This window comes from Caretta caretta, chromosome 6, assembly GCF_965140235.1.
Source record: "Caretta caretta isolate rCarCar2 chromosome 6, rCarCar1.hap1, whole genome shotgun sequence".
NCBI lineage: Eukaryota > Metazoa > Chordata > Testudines > Cheloniidae > Caretta > Caretta caretta.
Genome location: NC_134211.1, coordinates 126067369 through 126091668, shown reverse-complemented (window position 1 = coordinate 126091668; position 24300 = coordinate 126067369). Strand labels below are relative to the sequence as shown.

The 24300-nt window shown below is 45.1% G+C and overlaps 1 protein-coding gene across 5 annotated transcripts in view; it reads left to right on the top strand.

The window, feature by feature from the left end:
- ATL1 (atlastin GTPase 1) overlaps nucleotides 1-24300 on the top strand; it is an 80670-nt gene extending 56370 nt beyond the window's left edge. For 4 of the 5 annotated variants that reach the window (XM_048852129.2, XM_048852130.2, XM_075130019.1 and 1 more), the window contains 9 exons: nucleotides 1866-1922; nucleotides 6542-6634; nucleotides 8138-8276; nucleotides 11265-11392; nucleotides 12302-12358; nucleotides 13286-13357; nucleotides 16636-17067; nucleotides 20273-20287; nucleotides 23389-24300. In XM_048852129.2, coding sequence (XP_048708086.1) covers nucleotides 1866-1922; nucleotides 6542-6634; nucleotides 8138-8276; nucleotides 11265-11392; nucleotides 12302-12358; nucleotides 13286-13357; nucleotides 16636-17067; nucleotides 20273-20287; nucleotides 23389-23499 — 1104 coding nt within the window. In that variant the 3' untranslated portion in view covers nucleotides 23500-24300. The remainder of the gene's footprint in view (nucleotides 1-1865; nucleotides 1923-6541; nucleotides 6635-8137; nucleotides 8277-11264; nucleotides 11393-12301; nucleotides 12359-13285; nucleotides 13358-16635; nucleotides 17068-20272; nucleotides 20288-23388) is intronic. The other variant, XM_048852131.2, reaches the window with a different exon arrangement.

The following is a 24300-nucleotide window of genomic DNA, read 5'->3' as shown; positions in this document are numbered from 1 at the left end:
GAAACGTGCATTTAAATTCAGAGTAACAAAGGGCTCCCATCTGGTATAGAGGTTATTGTTCTGCAGCGAATAATGGGCAGTTAGGAACAGTCACGAAGGGGGTGGAACCTGTTTCCTCTAAGCTATTTAAGCCCATCTTCTTTGGACCTGGTCCATCTAGCATAGAAGTCAGTGGCAGAACTCCCATTGTCTCGATGGGAACAGGAGCAGGTCCTGGCTGAGCCGGCAGATGGCGGGGTCAGCAAGGAGACCTAACTTTCTGACACAGCCTCTTTTGTATCTTTTCGGATGGGGTATGTGGAGGGCAAACCGGGGCGCAGGCTCAAGGCTGGAGAGAAAAGCCAGAAGATAAAACAAGGTAACAAAAGACCAGAGGGAGCCGTTTGTATCCAGCCCTGTGGTCGTGATGTGCTTCTGCATTGGCAAAGTGGCACATTTCCCACCCTCTAGCTCTGTGGGTACCTGTTCCTCCAGCCTTTTGCCTTTAAGGGCGTCTGTTGTTTAGATATCCATTGTTTAACAGTTAGCTATCGGCCTTAGGGTTTTATACTGCCACCCTTCACCATTGTACCTGAGAGCAGTTAGCACCGGTCAGATCAATGTGCTGAGAGGGAGACAAAGATTTATCCAGGAAAGTCTTATAGGAACAGATTGTAGTGCCCTTACTCCTCTGAGTAGTCCTAGAGCAGATGATGGGGCTACACCCGGGAGTGGGAGCTCACCACCTCCACAGTCTTGCCCATAATGAGTGGAAAATTGACTGCAGTCATACTGCTTACGTAGCACTGGGTGGCAGATTCTCCTTCTGGTCATTGAAAGAGCCCAAAGAGGAGGATGGATACTGGTGTTGTAACTTCAGAAACTGGGATCCCTAATTGTGGCACAGATGCTGTTGGGCTGATTAAACTTTGGGCATATGGCCCTGGTTGTCGAGGGGCGTGTAATTAGTGGAATGGTTTGGTAATGGCTGCCCCATCCATCCTCTGATGAAGTCTTTAGGTAGTTTGGTGTGCTTGGATTTTCTTATTGAAAAACTAAGCAGGGGGTGGAGAGAAAGAAAAGCAAAATTCAGCTTGGAACATCTCGGGTTTCTCACAGGATGGTTTCTGCATTGTTTTGGCCAGCCTAGTTTACAGGGTAAATATCTGCTGAGGATAGTTTTTAAAAAAATACACGCACCTCTCCCAAAAAACCTGCTCGTTTTGAAATAAAATTGGTGTGGGGGGGTTTTAGCATGTGGATCCATTTTTAGGGACTTGTGACGTAGTAGATTTTGCCTCTGTTGAGAAGAAATAGCCCAAAGGTTGGAGAACCTGCAGATCTAGCTGATATGCCCCCCCCATCCCCAAATCCAAAACCTGTGTGAGATGTAGGGGCTAACTGCAGTCTTTAATCAATGGAAGTTTGGAGCCCAGGCTGCAGGTTTCAGTCCTCTCAGGGCAAATGCCTGTTTCTTAATTCCATTTCCATCAGTGTTCAAATGGTCAAAGGCTCCAGGCTTGTGATGATTCGGTGTAGCATGGGAAGCCTTGGGGGATGCCAGCGCACAAACCAGCAGAAGACTCAATCCATTTATACATGAACCCCCCCGCCCCACTTATTTGGCAACCAAGAATTCTGTTTGGAGATGGTCTATGTCAAGACGGAGCACAGCTGATATTAATAGCAGCTTAATATACCTCTAAACTGCGAGCTGAACATGCACAACCAAGCAGACCTTAGCTAGAGCACTGTAAACGGCACTGTTAGCACCAAACCTAGAAACCAAATTAGTGATGCCAACCCTTGCATGGAGCAAGACCAGCTGTACTGCATGGTAGACTTTGAAACTAAAAGTTCCCTCCTTGTTTTGCTCCTTGGTTTAGCTCTTTACGGAATACGGCAGGCTGGCCATGGAGGAAACCTTCCTGAAACCATTCCAGGTGAGTAACATGGCCTTCGTGGTTAAGGTTATTCTCTAGCAGAGATTAGCTTTGATAGGAACCTTTTGGCCTCACCAGCAGGTGTCACTGCTGTTTGAGATATGGGGAGAGAGGAAACCTGAATAAATCAAGGCACCGTGAGACCTTGCTGAGCAGAGGCACAAAGCCTTGTTCTCCTTGTTCCCCTGCTCTCTAGCAAAGTCCAAGATCTCGCTGTTTTCCCCATTAAAGTCTCCCCAACCTGCAGACCCCTGGGCACTGTCATCATTCTGGACACAGCAGGCTGGGAGGGACCCAGGCAGAGCCTATTGGCCCGTGAGGCTTTGCTCTAATGACAAAAGGTGCGATGGGTGGAATTCAGCCCCGTTCACCACTGAAGACCCCACAGAGCCCTGTTTTAAGGATGTAAGCGGTGCAGAGGCCTGGGGATGAATTTCCCAGTGGCTGAGCACACTTCCCCTGCGGTACTCCAGCCCAGGGAGTGAGCAAGCAGGAACAGCAGTCAGAGGCAGCAGAGTACCGTCCCTCGGCTGACGGTGTGATTCAAGACTTTGAGATCAGGCTGATGTACTGATGGATCATCAGCTGGAACGTCCTTGACAGCACTGCATAGCACATGGGCAGGATCAGAACACTGACTAGCTATAGAATATAACCCACTTCCGCGCTGTCCCTTGGTTCCAGTGGAATTTCTGCTGCCCTGCAGAACAAGGGGCATTACATTTAATAATCATTCTTCCCGATGACCGAGGGGGTAGATCTATGGAAACGATCAATTTAAAGGAGATTCTGTTCACAGGTGAGAAACCGTTTTATTTGTACTTCCATTTCCCACTCAAAATAATGCAGGCACTTCAGATGGAGAACGTCGGAGGATGTGTCTCTAGCCTCTTTAGCTGGCAAGTGATGCCAGAGGAGTGAATGGCCCTGTGAGAGGGTTACATACTTTCCCAGGCCCACTCCAACTGGAAGCAAACATGAATGAATAAATAAAAAGCAGATGATGCGGGGATGGAGAAGCTGATCCATCAGGCAGCTGCTGCAGATGCTAATAATGAGGCGGTTGCTTAGCAGTTCCTTAAATCTGCAGCCCACCCAGTCTCTTTGTCTTTGAGCAAAGTCAGTCGTATTGCCGTATGCCTTTGGTTCCTGCCCTGGGTGAGCACAGGAACCTGCTTGTGTGGCTGGAAAGCGTGCAGGAGGTGGGAGCAGATTTTTGCAGCAGTAGAGGTGGGGTGAAGCACTTACATGGGCTGGGGCATAGGACAGAGGGCGGGATCTAGGAGCCCATCAGAAGGTACCACTGTGTTGACATAATATGCTCAGGCTTCTGTAAGGCATTGACTTAGTCCCACGAGCCGTTCTCATTGAAAAAAATTAGCGCGATACAAAATAGGCGTAGTGCTTATTAACTGGATTAAAACTGGTTTTCTGATAGATCACAAAAAGTAATTGTAAATAGGGAATATCATCCTATGGGGGTGTTTCTAGTGGGATCAGCAGGGATTGGCCCAGTGCTGTTCAATATCTTCATCAATGATCTGGAAGAAAACGGAAATTCACTACTGGTAAAATCTGCAGACAACACACAATCTGGTGAGGAGAGATAACTAAGGATGGGGTTAGGGCAGCTATACAGCTCGACCTGGATTGCTTGGTAAGATAGGCTCATTTGAACAACGTACATTTTAATGCAGCCAAATACCCGGTCGTGCATCTAGGAACAAATAAGGTAGATAACCCAGGATGGGATACAGCATCCTGGAATGTAGTGTCACTGAAAAGGATTTAAGGGTAATGGTAGATAATGAACTGAACACAAACTCCCCATGTGATGCTTTATGTAAGAAGATGAACGCAGTCCTGGAATGTGTAAGCAGGGGAACATGAAGCAGGAGTAAGGAGCTGGTGTTACCTCTGAATACGGCATTAGTGGGGCCATTCCTGGAGACTGTGTCTGGTAAGTTCCAGTGTCCACACTTCAAAAAGGATGTTGAAATATTGGGAAGGGTTCAGAAAAGAGCAACAAAAATGATTGAAAGACTGAAAAACCTGCCTTACAGTGAGAGACTTCACAAGCTGCATCAATGTAGTTCCTCCAAGAGACAATTAAGAGGGGAGTTGATCATGGTTTACAAGTACCTACATGGGAACAGATTTCTGATCGCAAATGGCTCTTCAATCTAGCATTAAAAAACATAATTAGATCTAATGGTTGGAAGCTGATGCTAGACAAATTCCGATTAAAAATAAGGCGCACAGTTTATTTATTTTTAATACTGAGGGTAAATTAATCAGTGGAACAACTTAACCTAGGGATGTGGGAGATTCCCCATCACTTTGAGATTGTCTGTCTTTCTGAAGGCACTGGGCGAGGTTCTGTGGCTTGGGGTGCACAGATGGTCAGACTGGATTACAGTCATCCCTTCTGGCCTTACAATGTAGGAATCTATGCAGGAAGTTGTGGGAATTAGCGTACGTAAGGAAATACAGGCAAGAATGAAGTGGTAGCTGAGAAAACCCTGGAGGCCCTGCCTGCACGGAGATGCCTGACTGACTCGCTGCCTCTGGGAAAGGCGTCACTCTTGGTAAACAGCTTGGGCTGGCCTGAGGTGCAACCAAGGAAGAGGAAGCTGGGGCTCCTAAGGCCACCATGCCGCAAACATAAAATGACTTCTGAATCGGAGTCGGAGGACAGAGCGTGTGTAACCGATTCGTGCAAACGGGTCTTGTTACAGAGGTGTGCCACAGGACCATCTGAACATGTCTACGCTGAAGTGAAGGTGACTGTAGCATGGGTAGGCAGATCCATGCTAGCATCAATTTAGCGCCGTTAACAATAGTAATGAGGACGTGGTGGCACAGGGTAGCAACTGGAGTTCAAGCCCACTGGGGACCCTCAGTACATACTCTGGTTGCTAGCGTCTGCTGCCATGGCTACACTGCTGTTACCTATGCTAGTTAGATTAAAGCTAGCGGGGGTACGCCTACCCGTGCTACAGTCATACTTTCCCTTGCTGTGTCCACGTAACCTTGGAGAAGGGTGCAGTATGAAATAGACAGATACGTACATGTTCCACAGATTGTAATGTTCATAGCAGTTGTCAATTTTATGTCTCACTTTCCCTCTAAAGACAGTGCTTTGTGAAGAGAGAATAAGGGGGTAGAGGTCTCTCTCTCTCTGTGTAATTTTTTTTCTGCATTTCCAAAAAACATATTTCCAGTTATTGACCTGTTTATTCATCTGTGCAAAAGCAACCCTGGCATTTGTGCAGGGCCATTTTTTGGCTTCCGCATGCAACTGCCTGCCTCTCCAAACCCTAGCCACATAGTCTGTCACTTAGGTACGTGCTGTGTAAATCAGACCTTGAATGCAGAACATGCCTTGAAAATTATTTTTTTGAAACAATTGTAACTTGACCTCATTGGCATTTATTTATTTCTTGAACAGAAACTTTGGCTGCCTCAATAAAGATTACAAACCTGTGATTTCATATTTATCCTCTCATGCTACATATGTTTCTCATTACGAGGCAGCTTGGAAAGATGCCCAGTCGAGGCTGAAAAAAAAAAAATTCAAAGCTGTAAATGTCCCGTAGGATAAAACTAACTGTGGCTGAAGTTAGGGATCTTGTTCCCCTTGTGCTCGTTAGCAAACTTCCTTTTAATTTTGCAGACTATGTGCCTGCCTACTGGTCTATCCAAACGCTCACATTCTAGGTAGAACAGGAAGTGCCCGAATCATTGGCAGTGCTCTTCAGTGTAGAGCCTCAAATAGCCATTAGATATATAGTATTGTATGCAAATTTGGGGGCAGGGGGTTTTCATCTGTGGAACAGCTAATTACGGAGTGGGAGCCTCCCCTGTGTGGAGTCCCGGCACAATGGTCTGTGCACCACGTTGGTTCCCCTTCAGTCCCAAGAGCACCCATTGCACAAGGCAACGTTTCACCCAAAATAATCACAAATTCAGGACCCGAAGAAGTTGCCACTGGAGCTGAGTGAGTAATTCACAGTGAATAACTATAAAATAAATGTAGCCTCCTTTTGTTCATCTCACAGTTCCCTTAAATTTATCTCTTGTTTTCCAATTCGATGAAGCAGTAACTTTTAAAATTATGCATGTATTTGGTATATGGTATTTGATATTTCTGTGGCAAGATGATATTCATTATCCAGGCAGTGTTGCTCAGTTGTGATTGGTGATACAAGTTGCATGGTATTTTCTTCTGTTCCTTGACTGAATGAGCATGTGAGCACTTCTGCCATGAATATTTTGCATGTGACTTAGAAATTCAATTCTCTCCAGTCTTTTTTGCCAGTGAAACTTGAAGGCTTGACTATTTGTGGGACGTGAGCATAAAGTGGGTGTGAACATGGCTAAGTTTTTTTTTATCTGTGAAGATAATCTGTGAAGATAATCTGTAAAATTATTTTTGTCTTATCCACCCCACTCCAGTTGTCATTTTTCTTGTGGAAGATGAGGCAAAAGGAAAACAACATAGGGCCTGATCCAAAGTCCAGTGTAGTCAAAGAGTGTCTGGACTCAGTGGATCAAGCCCATACTGGAGAGCATAGTTCTAATGAGCCCTCTATTTGTTTCCTACTTGTGTTTTTTAGTCTCTCATATTCCTTGTTCGTGACTGGAGTTTCCCATATGAATTTTCCTATGGATCTGACGGTGGTTCAAAATTTTTGGAAAAACGTCTTAAGGTTTGTCCGACATTTCTGGATGCTGTTTGGCATGAACTTGGCATGAATTAGTTCTGAGCTGACCTGGCCAGATGAGATGGGTTTGATGGAAAGGGGTTCAAGAATGCATTAGAAAGCCCTTCATCTCCTAACCCAGGGAAGCTGCTGCTCTCCACACACCACTGTACGAATAGTACCTAGGCTGGTCTGGAGACCCTGATTCTGCACAGTGCAGGTGCGCAGAGTTGTGCATGTAAGCTCCAGGAGGATGTGATGAGCAGGAGACAGAGTGCAGAGCAATTGGACTAATGAGAGCTCAGCTGAGTGGCTACTACCTTACTCCTGCTTGGAAGTGGGAAAATAGTATGCAGAGACACCCCATGGTGCATGTTGAGACTTGCACTCCAGAGCATCTCTCCTCAGATACATCTATTTTCTGCCCACACCCCTTTTTGGCCAGTGATCTTGAAAGTAAAGGATTGGGCTTGCCTTTTACTACCGTATCTTATAGAGGACCAAGAATAACCCACCAGAGCCTTTGCTCACACTTGCATAGAAACATAACCAGCTCTGCTCCCTCATGCACACCTTGCTGGATGACAGCTTTGGGGATGACTTAGCAAAGGCTGCATGGTGTACATTTAAAGCTGAAAGACAAGTACTGCAATAGGAGAGGTAGGAGGGGGTGGTTCATGTGGAAAAGTGATGGGTGAGCTCACTACCTCTCCAGTGCTGGGAATGCCACAGGTGGGAAAAGCAGAATGAAAACAAAATCCCTCCATGGCTCTTAGGAGCAATAATTAAAATACATAGAGAAGTATACAGAGTTAGCCTGTTCCACCGTGGAGATTTCTGGGCAACATACATTTCAGGTGGGAAATAAAGGATAACTACATGATCAAGAAGAATTTAGCATTAATAGTTGTATAATAAAATGTATGGGAGAGGGCACTATTGGAAGTAGTCAGGAAATATATGGATGGTTTGATAGTGGAAATAAGTGAAAAGGCCTAATTAAAGGGGGCTCAAGAAAACCCTGCTATAAAATCCTGAGATGGTTTTGTGTTCTAATCAGACTCATGCATGCACATTTTTCAGAGTAATAACACACTCCAGGGCATGTGGTCAGAGTGAGACATAAATGTTACTTGGTTGCTGGAAGAGCTCTGTCTTTGGCCTCATAAAGCATGCATAGACCTCCCTCTGAATACACTTTCCTTAAACAGATTTCAGAGTAGCAGCCGTGTTAGTCTGTATTCGCAAAAAGAAAAGGAGTACTTGTGGCACCTTAGAGACTAACCAATTTATTTGAGCATAAGCTTTTGTGCATCCGATGAAGTGAGCTGTAGCTCACGAAAGCTTATGCTCAAATAAATTGGTTAGTCTCTAAGGTGCCACAAGTCCTCCTTTTCCTTTTTCCTTAAACAATCAGTCCTCTTGCAGTATGTACTCCACACTTTAATGTTACATATCTGATGTCCACATAAAATGTAAACGTGCTAACATCAAGCCAATCTCTCGTAGGTCTCAGGAAATCAACATGAAGAATTGCAGAATGTCAGAAAACACATCCATTCCTGTTTCACGAACATCTCCTGCTTTTTGTTACCTCATCCTGGCTTGAAAGTAGCCACCAACCCAAATTTTGATGGAAAACTAAAAGGTTTGATGGAAAACTAAAGCTATAGCTTGATATTGAATCTGATCATTTACCTTTGCAATTGAATAATTGCTTTATTTATACACATTGTCAGATACCCTATTCTCTCCCGAAGCCCTTTCAAATATTTTTGGTAAAACACCTGTGGAAAGTAGTGCTGAACATAGATAGCCCCTTCTAAGTCCAACCAGCATTTCATGCCTGTACATTTCAGTGATTTTACCCTCACAAAGGGATGTATTAGGAGCTGCTAACACATAATAATAAAAAGATAAAGTTCTAGGCAGATGGCTGAGAACAAAGTGACACCAGCGGCTGAGGTTTGCCTTTTTAGATGCATCATTTTGCACCTATAATTAATTGATATTTTTGCTGGTAATTCAGTTCAAGCAAAAAATTGTGGAAGCAGCTCACTGTGGAACAAGACTGTGCTTGTGGGGAAACTGGGTCCTTAAAACTGAGAGACTTTGGTGTAAAAAGCTTTCCAAAGCAATATTTAGTCTTCTTGAGTCAACTGATTAATGGTTTCCCTGGAGGGAAATCTTAGTAGCTCAGGGGCTGCATTTCTTTTCCAATGGATTTGTGGGCTGTGGATTTTTAAGTTAACTTTATTTGTGGTTGCAAAGCATTCTCTCTGCTAGGCAGTCATTTAACCCATAGTTACATGCTTCCTGAAATCTCTTAGAAGGAAAGAAAATGTTCTTTTAGCATCAAATTAGACAAAAGAACTTGCTTTTTGGCTGTTGTATGCTCTAGTGCCCACTAAGGGGACCAGACATCTCACTTGTCTGACACAACGTGTGTATGAAATTGGAACCAGTTAAAAGAAAAGGGATATATAAGATGGTCCGTCTCAAATGTTAATTATCCTCTATAGATTTCATTCTTTAGTTCCAAGCGGAACTTTAGGAGCCAGCTAGAACTCGATGACTGTTCTTGAAAGAACTGGTATACGGAGCCTCATCATTCCAATTCCCTTTTCCCTCAAAGCTGCCCACTGCTTCCTCTGCTCGCTCAGAACTAATCAGATGAAAATACATCACTGTTGTTACCCTTTGAATGCCCAGGGAGTCCCTTTCACTTGCACTGTCTAGTTTCCTGCCGTTTCACAGAAAATATGTTGCAGATATTGTAAGTTAAAATGACTTGGTCCTGCCGTTATGGGTGATCTTGTCTGAATCGGTCAAGATGGCGACCGAGCCCATTAAATTCCAGCGACGACGCTGGCAGCTCTGGGGAAGATACCCTTGGTACTAGCAGGAGGCAATGAATCTAGATAGTCTCTCGTGTTTGGAAAGTGCTGTGATAGAACCTATCCCTGGAGGAGCAGGAAGGAAGACTGCTTTACACTGAGTGATCTAGACACTGTGTAGTAAAAATACCACCACCACCTCCAAATATATGTCCCCGTGGCTAAGAAATCAAGGAAATGTATTGTGTATTCCAGGCCTGATGGGTACCCATATTAGATGCCACCTCCTTAGCCACTAGCCTTTTGGATTTGTTGGTCTAGTACAGCCCTTCCATAGCAGTGTTTCTGAGCTGCAGTAGCATCGGTTTAGTTAGTCAATGGTATGGTGGAGCTACACGGTCTAGGCGTTCTCAGTTTCTGTATTTTGAGTGGCAAAGACAATACTTTAGAAAGGTCAGCAATAAAAATCAGCAGTGAAGTGCCTGCAGGATTCATAATAAAAGATTATCCAAAGGGTAAATTAACAGCCACTGAACCATTTAAGCAAAGAGAAGCCTTACTGGAGATGTCTTCCATGAAAACCTCGCTGCTTCACAACGCAGCAAAGAAACTTCCAGCCGTAGCGAGGAGGACAAACTGGAGCCAACCAGCAGCAGGTGATGCCAGGACCCTGGATTTCCTAATGCGACACTCGAATGCACATACAGGAGCTCTCAATCTGCAGGTTCTAAGAGTCTCATGGTCCCAATAGTTTGTAGATATTGTCTATGAATCTTTCAGCGTGCAATACCCAGACAGGACTACGATGTCAGTGTAAGAAATCTCATCGGGGGAGTGCAGTAAAAAGCAGGGAAGAACAATTCTTATTCTTTTAAACCTGTAGGCCAAATGTTTTCAGGTCCTAATGTGATGTTTTTTTCAAAACAGGAGTGCCAAAGGAGAGAGAAAAGAGCACAGTATTTCCATGCTCACGTTGCTTTTGCACACAGGCGCTGGTTGAACAAAGCATGTAACTTGCCATGGGGCTGGGGCATGGGTGGCCCGGCTTAGGGGTTAGCATCAGGTGCAAGCTGAGGAGTCAGGGGCCAGTTATCAGGAATCAGGCTGGGTTGAATGCTAGCAGATCAGAATGGAGAGACAGACTGGAGGGTATCAACCAGGGGGTACTTACCTGAGTCAGGCTCAGTCAGAAACAGGTAAGTACCAGACTAGCAGTCCATGGCTGTGTGAAGCCCAGTTGACTACAAACAACTTCCTGTTTCCGCCTCTGGCTTAAATAGGGGCTGTGGCCCAATCAGGCGCCTTGGAACTCTCCCAATCAGAGCATAGAGGCGGGGCTTATGCCCCAGTTGGGCTTCATGGAACACAGTCCCAGCTGCTGTCTGTGAGCTGCCAGGCAGAGGATTGGTGTGTGATGACTCACCCGGACCCACTTGTTCAAGACCTGCAGGACCTGACTCCATGCAACAAGGTGCTGATGGCCACAGTTACCAGTTCTGGAGGCATCGGTTACCTGCTTGATCATGCAAAAGCAGCTTTGTGCATGCAGATGGCTGTGGGTGCAAAAATGGTGGGTGCCATTTAGGAGACTGCTTTGAAAATGTATCATAATGGTGTGTATTATGCTTCAGTCAGGTAGCACTAATGCGATATTATCACGTCTGAGTACAGCCATCATTCAATCAGAATGCCTCTCAGTCACAGGATGGCTGGCGTTAGCTGGTAACGTCGCGCGTGTGCGTATTGAAGCACAAGTCTGAGCTGAGCTGTTCTGGACCTGACACGGGGTTTGCTTACAGAAATAGATGACGAGTTCATCAAGAACCTGAAGGTGTTGATTCCTTGGCTTCTTAGCCCCGAGAGCCTAGATGTTAAGGAGATCAACGGAAATAACATCACCTGTCGAGGCCTTGTGGAATACTTTAAGGTATGGGCTCCTAAGCCATGCGAGATCACGGTTATTCAGACGGGAAGTGTTTGCGTTTTTTCCAGATTTAAGTGAGAAGTAAAGGAAGGTTTGGGATACACAGACTGGGGAAAGTGCATCTCTTTCTAGCGAAGGTATTTCTACGGCCCCCATAACCATAGGGTCTGAGTAGCCCCACCACTCTCTTGTGCGGTTATCCCCATTGTACAGCTGGGGGTGCTGTGGCACACAGAGACTAAGTGACTTGCCCAGGGTAGCACAGGACGTCTATGGCGAAGTCTAAGTCGATGCTTAGGGTGACCGTATGTCCTGTTCTGGCCAGAACAGTCCCCTTTCTAAGCTCTGTCCCGGCTGACCTGACTTTTTTGACAGAAATGGGCATTTGTCCCATTTGCTCTTCCCAGCTGATTAATTAGCACGAGCAAATGCCCAGTTTACAAAAAAAAAAGTCAGGTGGGCCCCCTAGGGGGCATGGAGGAATCGGGGCGGGGGGGGAACAGCGACAAGAGGTGCCAGGCAGCAGGGCTCTGGGGGTCAGCCCCAGCCCCAGGCAGCGTGGAGCTCAGGGGTCAGTCCCAACCCCAGCCACGGGAGGCACTGAGCTTGGGCGCTCAACCCCAGCCGCAGCCGCAGATGGCATGGAGCTTGGGGGGGGGGGGTGTCAGCTTGCGGGGGGGGGGTCAGCCCCATCCCTGGGCGGCAGGAGGGTGGGGTGGCTCCGGCGAGCTCTGCAGGTGGGGGAGTGGCCGTTTTTACTTCAGGTCACCCTGTCAGTGCTGGGATCTGGACATCTAAGTCCCTTTTAAAAATCTTCTTAATGGTGCATGTGTAAGACGCATGTGTACGATGTGTGTGTGTTTTAAATGAACATACTGTTAAATGTGACGCTATGTTTGTATTGTTTCCTAGGCATATATAAAGATTTATCAAGGAGAAGAACTGCCACATCCCAAATCAATGTTGCAGGTATTTGTGCCTTTTGCTGTTGGCTGGTATGAGCTTGTCTACAGGAATTCACGTTGATTTTCCGTTAGGCAGTCATTTGCGATGTTAGGCTCATGGAGGGCTTTGAGTTTGTTCTATGCTGCTCGAACATGCTAAGCAAAGCAATACCTGTTGGAAATCTTTTGCAGTTACTTGGGGTAAAATTTTCAAAAGCACCACAGTGACTTAGGACCCTGATTCCCATTTTCAGAAGTGAGTTAGGCTCCCTGAGGTGTTTTTCACAAGGCAGAGGGAATAGCGGTTTACACATGCCTGGTCATTTCCACTGTTTTCTTAACATTTCCCAGAGCTGCAGCGTGAGGGGTTTTTACTGCCTCTGGCTTTGGATTCCTGCAGGAACTGGCTTCCTGTTTACTACTAACTACAATTCAAGGTGCATCTATAAATCCCACTAGAAGTTTGGTTCTGCCTTCTTGAGACACCACCCCTTTGTCCCAGTGCACCAATGGCAACTGAGATCAGCTGAGCTGCTTTTGCTGGCGGATTTTAATAGGCTGGTGTCTGGAAGCAGGGCTCTATTGGTAGAGGGCTATTGGCTCTGGAATTTGCTCTCTGAGCTGGCCTGTTGTCCATAAGGGTTTGGTGTAAGGCGCATCTATTCACTCAGGCTTTTTCAGGAACAGGCAGAAGTGACCATAGCAGTGAGCGCAGGAATGAATGAAGGGCTGGGGTCGAGTTGTTACTAGGGGGAGGGTCGGGTCGAGCTGTTTATTATTTTTCATTTTTGTACATGAGCACTTCATATACCACGGTGTATATGTGGGGAGTGCGCATGCACCCACCCATGCAGGGAGATGGAGATGTTACTAATACAGCCTGCTTCTCTCCCGCCTGCCGCACCATCCGCTTGGTCTGAAACTTGCATCGTGTTTTGTGCCCCGCTTGCAGGCCACAGCTGAGGCTAACAATTTAGCAGCAGTTGCCACTGCCAAGGACAACTACAATAAGAGAATGGAAGAGGTAAGGTAACAGCTCAGATTGTCCTGGACATCAGATGTTTCCTCCAAAGTGATAAGGTTGCACATGGTCTTCTTTACAAAGCAGATTACGAAGCAGCCTCTGTGCCTGGCTGTGATTTATTCATCCAAACTTCTCAATAAACTTGGCAGGGATTTTAGTTTTAAGTATCTCAGCCAGCTAAAATTCTCAATGAAAGGTCCCAATCAGACATTCAGGGCTTGCTTCTTCTACTCCTGGGTGCAAAAAGGAGCTGTTTCAGCAAGTTATGTGAGACAGCATCTGTCCCAGTAAAAGTGAGGATGGATTTGAGATTCCTTACCCTGCTCCCCCTAAACCCACACAAAACCAAAATAATCTTGAGCAGCTTTAAGTGAATTAAAAATAACCCCCTTACACTAGTGAATAATGAGTCACTAAGTCACTTGCTCTGGGGTAGAGATAAGATGCTCTGTGAAATGGAGGAAGGGCAGGTTGAGATCGCAGCAAAGTAACAGGCTGTCAGAGTAAGGTGTTAAATACTCATATTTATATGGCCAAAAATAAAACTCTGAATAAATATCTGTATACCAGTGCAAGGGGTTTAAGAGCAAAAATAGGTGCTCTAGAATGGGCTGGCAGTGGAAGGGGATCTGAGTCAAGCATCAACGGTTGGAATGTTTTCTTGAGTCTGCAGAGAGCCTGAACCAAATGTTCCGAAAGGGGTAAGTTGCCTCACCATTCATCTCAACGAGATGGGCTTTCTGAAGGAGACAAAGGAATATGTTGTTGGAAAAATCTGTCTAACCTGTTAACCCTAGTGCTGGATTATGGCAGGCCGGGCACACGATGACAACAGAGGGCTGCGTGTGTTGGAGCCCACCCCACCAAAACCATGAAGAAGGGATGGCAGCAGCAAGAACCCTTCCCATTCCCCCACCCACTGAGCCGTTGGCGGGGGCCACCTCAGAACAGTGGGTTTCAGAGTTAACCCACTGAGACAAGTGGAGCAGTTCATACCTCTCAGAGCCATTGTTTCAGGCTGTCTGCAGACTCCAGCAGTCTTCACTGTATCGGTTACACTCAGGGCTCGTTTCAAGATTTTCTGTGTAATCATGAGGGCTAGGAGCGTATATTTCTGAAACTAGGACAGTTTAGAATATAATTTCATCACGTGAATTTAGGAGCTCGGGCCCCAGTGCCAATAATGCCTGTGCCTTAATCCGGTCCTTGTTAATCTCTTAATCCTCACCCAGCCCCTACACCTCCCCGGGTGCCAAGAACCCAACCTACTCCCAGGCAGCTACCAAAGCCTCCAGCTTCCCGACCAACTTCTAGGGTGCAGTTACGCATTTTTCAGTACAAAAAAAATTGCAGCACGTTGAAAATGTGGACGTTAATGAGACTCCTCCCCCCCCACCCCATGGGCGGCTGCACTGGGTGTGCTGTTCAATTCCTTGTTTAAATCACTAAAGGCTCCACGTTCTGACTTTGAGAGAAGCTCCTGCAGAATTTCTAGTGGCTCACTGGAGTGCCACAGAATCTAGGGCCCTTGCTGCTCAGTTTAGGTCCAGTTTGCTCCATAGCCACAGGACCTGGCCACTCGGTTCACAGTTGTTGACCAAATTAAATCAGGGAGCTTGCCAAATCTCCTATTGTCTGCTATCCAGCTTCTCTGCCTGCTCGGTCAGCAGTCTGACTTAATTTGCATCTTTTGAAAGCTTCTTGAAAGGTTAGCTGAAAAGCTTTTACCTGCCAAGCTTTTAATGCCAAGATGCTGGTTCACTGGGTTCAGTGTCCCATGCAACAGCTGATCACACTGATAACACCAAGAGCGACGCAAGAATCTAGATTTCGTGAATTGCTGTAGGTGTGAATGACGTCACACAGCAATCCTGGCTGGGGAAACAGCAGCTGGACTGGCCAGGTAAGCGGAGGCGGTGCTAGTTTCCAAAGATTTTGGTGCCAAATCTTGCAAACTCTTACTAAGGGGTGTAGTGATCACTGCCAAGGAATATTTCCACTGAAGCCTGCCCTAGATCTGTTTGTTTATCAGCAAAGGGTAGGAGTAAATGGTCAGTTTTCAGCATGGAGAGAGGTAACTAGTGGTGTCCCCCAGTGGTCTGTACTGGGACCAGTCCTATTCAACATATTCATAAATGATCTGGAAAAAGGGGGTAAACAGTGAGGTGGCAAAATTTTCAGATGGTACAAAACTACTCAAGTGAAGCCCAAAGACTTTGCAGACTGCAAAGAGCTACAAAGGGATCTCACAAAACGGCATGAGTGGGCAACAAAATGGCAGATGAAATTCAGTGTTGCTAAATGCAAAGTAATGCACATTGGAAAACATAATCCCAACTATGCATATACAATGATGGGGTCTAAATTAGCTGTTACCACTCAAGAAAGATCTTGGAGTCATTGTGGATAGTTCTCTGAAATCATCCACTCAATGTGCAGCGGCCGTCAAAAAAGTGAACAGAATGTTGGGAATCATGAAAAAAGGGATCTATAATAAGACAGAAAATATCATCTTGCCTCTCTATAAATCCATGGCACGCCCACACCTTGAATACTGCATGCAGATGTGGTCACCACATCTCAAAAAAAATATATTGCAATTGGAAAAGGTTCAGAAAAGGGCAACAAAAATGATTAGGGATACGGAACGGCTGCCATATGAGGAGAGATTAATAAGACTGGGACTTTTCAGCTTGGAAAAGAGACGACTAAGGGGAAATATGATAGAAGTCTATAAAATCATGACTGGTGTGGGGAAAGTAAATAAGAGAGTGTTATTTACTCCTTCTCATAACACAAGAACTATGAGTCACCAAATGAAATTAATAGGCAGCAGGTTTAAAACAAACAAAAGGAAAGGAAGTATTTCTTCACACAGTCAGCCTGTGGAACTCCTTGCCAGAGGATGTTGTGAAGGATAACAAGGTTCAAAAAAGAACTAGATAAATTCATGGAGGGTAGGTCCATCTATGGCTATTAGCCAGGATGGGCAGGGATGGTGTCCCTACCCTCTGTTTGCCAGAAGCTGGGAAAGGGCGACAGGAGATGAATCACTTTGTGATTCCCTGTTCTGTTCATTCCCTCTGGGGCACCTGGCATTGGCCACTGTCAGAAGGCAGCATACTGGGCTAAATGGGCCTTTTGTCTGAGCCAGTCTGGCCGTTCTTACGTTTTTATCATGTATCATCCGTACGATGGTAGCACCAGCCCAGGGGGCTACAGTCACTGTGATCTATCGTAAATATATTGTGAATAGCTGAACTGTTGTCTCTGAATAGGTTTGTGGGGGAGACAAGCCGTTTCTCGCACCCAGTGATCTTCAGAACAAACACCTGGAGCTCAAGGAGGAATCAGTGAAGCTGTTTCGAGGCGTTAAGAAGATGGGTGGGGAGGAATTCAGTCGCCGCTACCTACAGCAACTGGAGAACGAAATAGACGAGCTCTACATACAGTACATTAAGCACAATGACAGCAAGAACATATTCCACGCGGCACGTACCCCTGCAACACTCTTTGTGGTCATCTTCATCACGTATGTGATAGCCGGAGTGACCGGATTCATTGGCTTGGACATCATAGCCAGTCTATGCAACATGATCATGGGGTTGACCCTTATCACTCTGTGCACCTGGGCATATATCAGATACTCTGGGGAATACAGAGAACTGGGAGCAGTAATAGACCAAGTGGCTGCAGCTTTGTGGGACCAGGTAAGAGCATTAGCTTGTGATAAAAATAGACATTCTTTGGCCTTGATTTGCTTTGGGATTCTCAGCTCTTGCTGCAATAGCTTTTAAATAAGTCAGTAGGGCCCCAGGCCTGCAATCAGCCGACCTGCACACATCCAGTTGCAGGATCGGGGCTTAAGTCAGCTATACACTCATCCTCTAGGCAATGGCCTCTCCTGTAGCCTTTCAGAGCAACTTAAACACCGCATTTTAATCCATTCCAGACAGTTTCTTTAGACCTGCCACACACTGAATGCACCTGCACTAGGTGCTGGGACAGGCAAGGACAAGGGACTAATTTTCAGTCTAGTTTATTGAGATGATTGTAAGGGTGAGAATTCTGGTGCCCAGTATGGGGGACCTGAACAGAACCCGCCCCCCCTGCCCTTGATTACAGCTCATGTGAGTGAAGTAAAATGGAGGAAACAGGGACACTGGAGCTAGTTTAATGCACGACACCACTAGCCATTAGGTCCAAAACTAATGCCTCCCACTCAAATTTTGTGTATCCCACACAATGTAAATCCTGGGCCATAAATTGGGGGTTGGGGACCTCATGTGGACTTAAAGGTCCTGGATACAGAGAGACAGGGGGAGTACAAGTCAGCGTGTTAGATAGCGGTCACACAGGTTTTCAACAATCCTTTAGCCCGTTGGCTTCAGTGGAAGTATTTATGTGAGTTAAGCATCTGTATAAATATTGGCTCAATCAGGGCTTAAGCCAACAATGCTAACTTTTAAAAAACAGGGTGGCCTTTTGCTCTTCCAGTTGCCAGGGCTGGAATTAGCTCACTTGTTGATTTCACATTCGTAGCCCACCAACTGCAATGTACATCTTGTGCCATTAATGCTTAGAGTCTAACAAAAAACAGAAGCCATTTCTCATCAGGCTTTAGATTCATAGGCCATCTTTACATGGAAATCAACAGATTCAGGGTTATTAATATCACATAATTGACTTCATTTCCATTCTTTTCAGTGACCTAAAGTTGTGTAATAGCTTAAAAGACACAGTTTTGGGTGGAAAATGAAACTTTTAAGCTTCAAAAGTAACACTTTGATAAAATACTCAACGCAGGCCCTCGGGTAGAGATCTTGAGCATACCGTGACATCGATGCACCATTGCAAATGGATGCCAAGTCACAAATGGAAGCAGAAGTCAATGGATAGAGGGTTCCAGGCTGGTACAGGTTTCCACCTACATCATGCACTCATGAGGTCAGGGTCCTTAGAAGTGGCTTAAACTTGCATGGTAGGTCAAATAAATGGTGCATGTTTGACCATTGACTTCAACAGCAACAGGCGATACTGACATGATTCAAGGGACACCATCCTCTTGAAATCTAGTCAGTTCAAGGAGGGTAAACTCCCCTCTGTGTGTGGTTTTACAACTGTTTTCCTATTTAAAAAAAACCACACACTCTCTTCCCTGTTGCTCTGTGAAAGACCCACACAACCAGCAGGTGCAATAACTGACTGTACATCATGGGAACAGGGACACCTGATGACCATCCCAGTGTGCTGGCTTCTGTACTTCAGAGGCAAAGCTGCCATCCATTGGAGGCTCTGAGAGAGGGGCAGGGACAGGTGGGCTGCTGCTGGCTCTGGAACTGAAAAAAAAACACATTGTCTACCTTTTTTCTTTTTTTTTTTTTTAAGTTTTTACAGCAAACTTACCCAAGTGCCAATATGCCAAGAATCCGCCTGGTGCAGCCCCCTTGCCTCAAACTGCTAACGGGGGTTTCCAATGGACGTGCTAATAGAGTCTTAACTAGGATGAGCAGGGCAGCACTATTAATTTTAACCGCCTTGTCCCTCCTCTTGGATTGAGCAAGGAAATGATCAATTGAGGGGGTGGAGGGTTAACCAGGCCACCAGGTCTGTGCACCCAGAGGGCCAGGCCATTGGGGGACAGGAAGAGGGCATTATTATATCATGGTACTTTTGTGAGCAGAGGGGAAAGGCAGCAAGGACAGGCAAAGCAGAGAGACAGGGGGGTAGATAGCAGGCTTTTGTTTGCGTGGGACCGTGCAGGATACCCCTGTTCCTGCTATGCTCTTGTTTCTGTCCCTTCTGGGGTTATCTGCATTGCTCAAACACAGATGTTCCCTGCCCCGCAAACCTTCCAATCTAATACAGCGCTGCAACGTTTGGGGGGTTGCAGAACTTGGAGGAGGTGGTATATTGGTTTTGGAACTAGTTTTCATTGGATTTAAAAACAAAAACATGGAAACATTGATCCTGATTCTAGGCTTTGCAAAGCATTAAGAGCCAGATCCTCAACTAGTGTAAATCAGAATAGCACCATTAATGTCTGGCTAATGAAGCTACTCCGATTGCCACCAACTGAGGAGCTGGTCATTCAATTTTAGGCTGAGTTGGACATGCTCAGCCCTGTTTTAAAAGCCTGATGCAGCATGTTAAGGCCAACTGATTTCACTGGCAAAACAGCTCTGTATGTGAGCAAAGTGCTAGCCCTTCGCTGTCAGTAGAATGGCCCCATCAGAGCCGTCTGTCTCTTTGGATCTCCTATGACAAGGTGAGGTGCTGCTCTGCCAGGGAAAGTGGGTACTTGATTTAGGCCCTGCGGTGGCGACCATTATGGGGGATTGAGGGGTGGAGCCACCTTTCCCCACCTACAAATTTGCCAAAAATCACCTTCCTCCCTCCACTCCTCTCTTATGCCGGTATAACTCAGGAGTTACTACATTGTATCAGTGGTGGGAAACCAGTGTAAACTGCATACTGGCTCAGAATCAGGTCCCGAAGGAAGGTGTGGCTAGCAAGCCCCTGCACATTGTGCCTGAGCTTGGAGTAAGAGCGGATCTGAAACCATGGTTATGGTCCAAATTGGAACCATGTCTTTAATCAACTTAGGGAACAACCACAGCGTAACCAACTTGCCTGACATGGTTGTATTTGTTGTATAGACGCATGTGGAGTAGGGGTATTGTGCCCTTAGAGCATGCAGCTAGGGGAACATGATCCAAAGTGGGGACGGTGTGGAAGGCTGGAGTTAATGGATAAGGGATGGGGGGGGGGGTGTCTTACCCTTAAGAAAGCTGTTTAAGCCAATGTAACAGACAGTGACTGTGTAACTAAAGCTGAATGCTGTAACATTACCAAGGAAGTGCATTATACACAGAGATGCTGTTTTTTCCCCTTTTCCAACTGCCTTTCCCACAGGGAAGCACGAATGAGGTAAGTGACTTTCTTGTTCTAGAGCCATGCCTTTACCCTACTCTGCACTGGGTGCATGCCATGCCGCTTGCTCTAGCTGCAAAACGAACAGCGGTAACACACACAGCGAGGCTGGTACCTTCACGTTCACAACCATGCATTCTGCCGGGAGCCGTATTTTGTATCCACTGCTCTTTAAGGAGGGTTGTATAGCACCTAGAACCGTTAAAGCATTCCTCAGTGCAGCTGGGACTTGCAAAAGGACCAATGGATTTACATCCCATTCCCAAGCAGAGTTGGGTATCTAACGCCCTTAGGCACCTTTGAAATTCTCATCCACTGTTGGGCCCTGCTAGAGAGTTCACCAGCTAAGTCTCTTTGGAAGACAACATACAAGCGTTAATCTCAAGAAAAGCAATTCTGCATGACCAGTGTCTCTCCAGTCATACAAATAGAGGGCCCAGAGCCTGCAATCAGATTCACACAGTCAGTCCAATGGGGCCTCTTGCACAGACAGATGAGTCTGTGCATATAGATCCTATCCCAGGCTCAGGGTCAAAAGCATGAGGAAGAAGTTAGCTCCATAGGAGAAGAAATCCAGGATAATAGAGGAGGGAATCTGGGTTAATTTTGGTGTAAGTTTTTGCTTATGATGATGTGCTTATGCAAGAAATGTTTATTTTCAAACAGCCAAATCTTGCAAAACTTCCACTGAAGCTAAGCGGAGTTTCATCCGAGTAAGGACCGCATCTTACATTTTCAAAATGTACCCATTACACCCGTTTCTGAGACACCAACCTAAAATAGAGATTTAAAAAGATATTTACATCCCCCCCCCATACCTCTTTGGGGCAAAACCTAGTGTATTTTGAAATGGGAGAACATCAATGCGCACTAAGGAGGTTTTAGTGCACAGCAGAATGGTATATGGGGATAGTTAGCATGCCACAGGCGAGCATGAGACGGATTTACCCCTCAGCTTGCCTCTCGCCAACTGTTTGTATAGACAAGCCAGTTTGCCTGTCTGTAAAATGGGTAAGCTGTTATTCTGTTTTACCAGGCTGTTCTAAATGGAACTGGTATTAGGTGTAGACACCGCACCTTTGAATCAGAGACTCCAAGGGATGAACAAGGGTTTATTGTATCTTTTTATTGCTCCGGCCTATCAAGCCTGGGGTGGAGCGGCTCTGGTGGTTCCACTCCTAGAAATCACGCGCTCTTTGATTTTTGGAACCCGGCTGTTACACGTTCGGCTGCAAATGCTCAGATCCCCCTCTAGTAGCGGCACTCTGAGACCCAGGTGGTTAACACCTTGCTGTTGATTTTGAAGCAGAACTTCCCCTTGAGTGGGCTAGGGTGCGCTGCTGAGAACTGAGTGCACAACCGGACCCCAAGTTATTAGCTCGTCGGTGCCATCAAGCCCCCAGCAGAACAACATTACAAAATGTACAGTAGGAAGTTTTATAAATCAGAGTCAGTTTCCACATGGCTACCAGAAAATTTCTTCTCTGATCCCTTTAAGTATCTGAATTCTCAGCATCTAAATTGAAATTATTTTCTGACATGCATGTTTCTGCTCAGAAATCTGGGCCGGTGGCATTCATTTCCAAAGACCAAACATGCTCTTATTAATGCAAGGGGCTCTCCAGAGTTCAATGACTCATCTCTGCTGTGTAAAATAGAGTCCTGAAAAAGGATTATTGGGCAGGGGGAACCCCAACCCCACACAAGCATTAAGTGGTCCTCTTAAATGTTTAAACAATGGGGGACAGAAGAAGAAAACTATTTTCAAACAATTTAAGAAATGGCTGGTTTAAAATTAAGACCTTATTTTGGTGGCTAGTATATATTTTCAGCAGCATGGGTGTAATCCCCTTCCCATACAGAGGTGCATGGGCATTGTGCTGGTCTTATGCACAGCGTGACAGTAACTTTGATAAAAAGGAAAACCAACACAGATTCACACTGACCTTATGAGGGTGCTGGGGGCTGTGTTAAACCATTCCTCATCCATCAAAGAAAATGCATTAAATTAATGTAGACCTTTGGGCAGCTACCATCTTTTCATCCCAACTATTTTTGAAGCTAGGATCTTCTCATTCATGATCAGCGTTCTGCAGAAGCCAGTGAAAGATTTAGTTGCTAGATTAGGTAGTTTTGTTTGTAACAGTCTGTGCTCTCCCCTCTGAAGACAACAGCAAAACCCTCCACTGGTATGATAAAGGATGCCGAAGGCTAAAATCTGCATTTGTTCAAAGCAGCAATTTCTAGAAAAACTGCATGTACATTTGATGATCAAAGGCTATTGCATGGCATGTTTTTACAACCACCTAGATGATCTTCACAAAAAGTGCATGGATATATTGAATGTTAACATTTGCATCTTAAACGTGAAACTTATATAAGAGACCACCCTTATTAGACAAGGAAGTATATGACTTGAAGCACCCCACACGATCACTTGATTCAATTAAATTATGCCATACAATTAGAAGAACAGCTGGTAGGTGAGCAGTGTTTATCAGTCCCTTGTGTTGTTGCTAAGGCCGTACGATGGAAACAGTGTATATATGAAGCTGTAGCACTGATGAATGGGAAAGATTTTCATTCTTGCACATTATACAGAATCAAAGTAAGGTCTATGAAACACATGGGTCAGGTGTTGTCCGTCTCTCCCTCTAAAGGAAGGGACCTTGTAAAGGAATGTATTGATTGGCTACTCCCTTCATGCAAATTGAACGGGTTCTTTAGCTCAACCAATGGAGGCTTACGCTTTTAGACCTAGAAGTCCTTGCTTCCATTACCACAGATGGTCAAACCAGCACACCATCATAGTAAGTTTTACTAAATCAGGTCCATTAGCTTAGCGGGAGTAACAGACCCATGAACCTATTTCACTCTAGTGACTGGAGCATGGAAAGAAGGAGTTAGTTTGTTATATTTATTTTTCTAGACAGATTTCATAAATCACACTTAGCACAGATGGAAATGAAAGTATTTGAAGAAGTTAAGGTGTACATTGTGACTATTTTGAACCTGCTACTATAATATGAATGCAAAATAGATAACTGGCTCTATAAACTCACTGATCTAAGAAGGTTTACATCTTTTCTGGTTTGTAGGCTTTGTACAAACTTTATAGTGCAGCAGCAACCCACAGACATTTGTATCACCATGCGTTCCCTGCACAGAAATCAGAACCGACTGAAGATTCAGAAAAGAAGAAAATGTGAGACAGATGTTTTCATGTAGGTGCATGAATGAAGCATGTACACCTTTGCATCAAATACGCGCCTAGTTGTAGTCACGTACAAGTTTCACGTACAAGTTTCTGAAGCTCCTGAAATGGAGCAGGGAGAACACAAACTAATTCACTTGTAAAGATGGTTTGATGTGTTTGTTTTAATTTTGACAACACGATGTTTGATGGGAAGATGTTGGCATGTTTTCCATTTTGTTTATATGTACATACTTGATTTTGCTGCAAATAGATACAATACTCTTAATTTTTAATATCGAGCATAATTCATGCCTGGTTTTGACTGATTTATGAAATCTTGGTTTCCATTTTAAATTTAGTGTGCAATACGATGAGATCACTAACGACGTGATGTGGTAATAAGATACGTTTTCCAGATGTATATCCTAGCATTACTCAAAAGAACCACCCTCTTATATTATTCCCAGGTATGCTTGTTCAAGTAAATATCACGTAACCAAAGGTTTGATTAATCAACATTTTCCCTCATATCTGCCATGAGCTACCCAATTACATCAACACTTTTTAAAAAAAAATATGTACTAATGTGCTTTGTCAGAACTTGTACGGCCACTTCTGCTATGGTATGTTTAATGATATTGTGAGGAAAGTATGCTTTTCCTTTGATAATTTTAATGCACAAAAAGATGACTTTGTACATGTATTTGAGAAAGTTTCACTGTTTCTGTATATATTTTCATTTAGTGCGTAGGAAGTGTGTTCACAGTTCTATTTTATTGTCAGAGTATTAAAGTTTCCTTTTGGTTCCTATGAA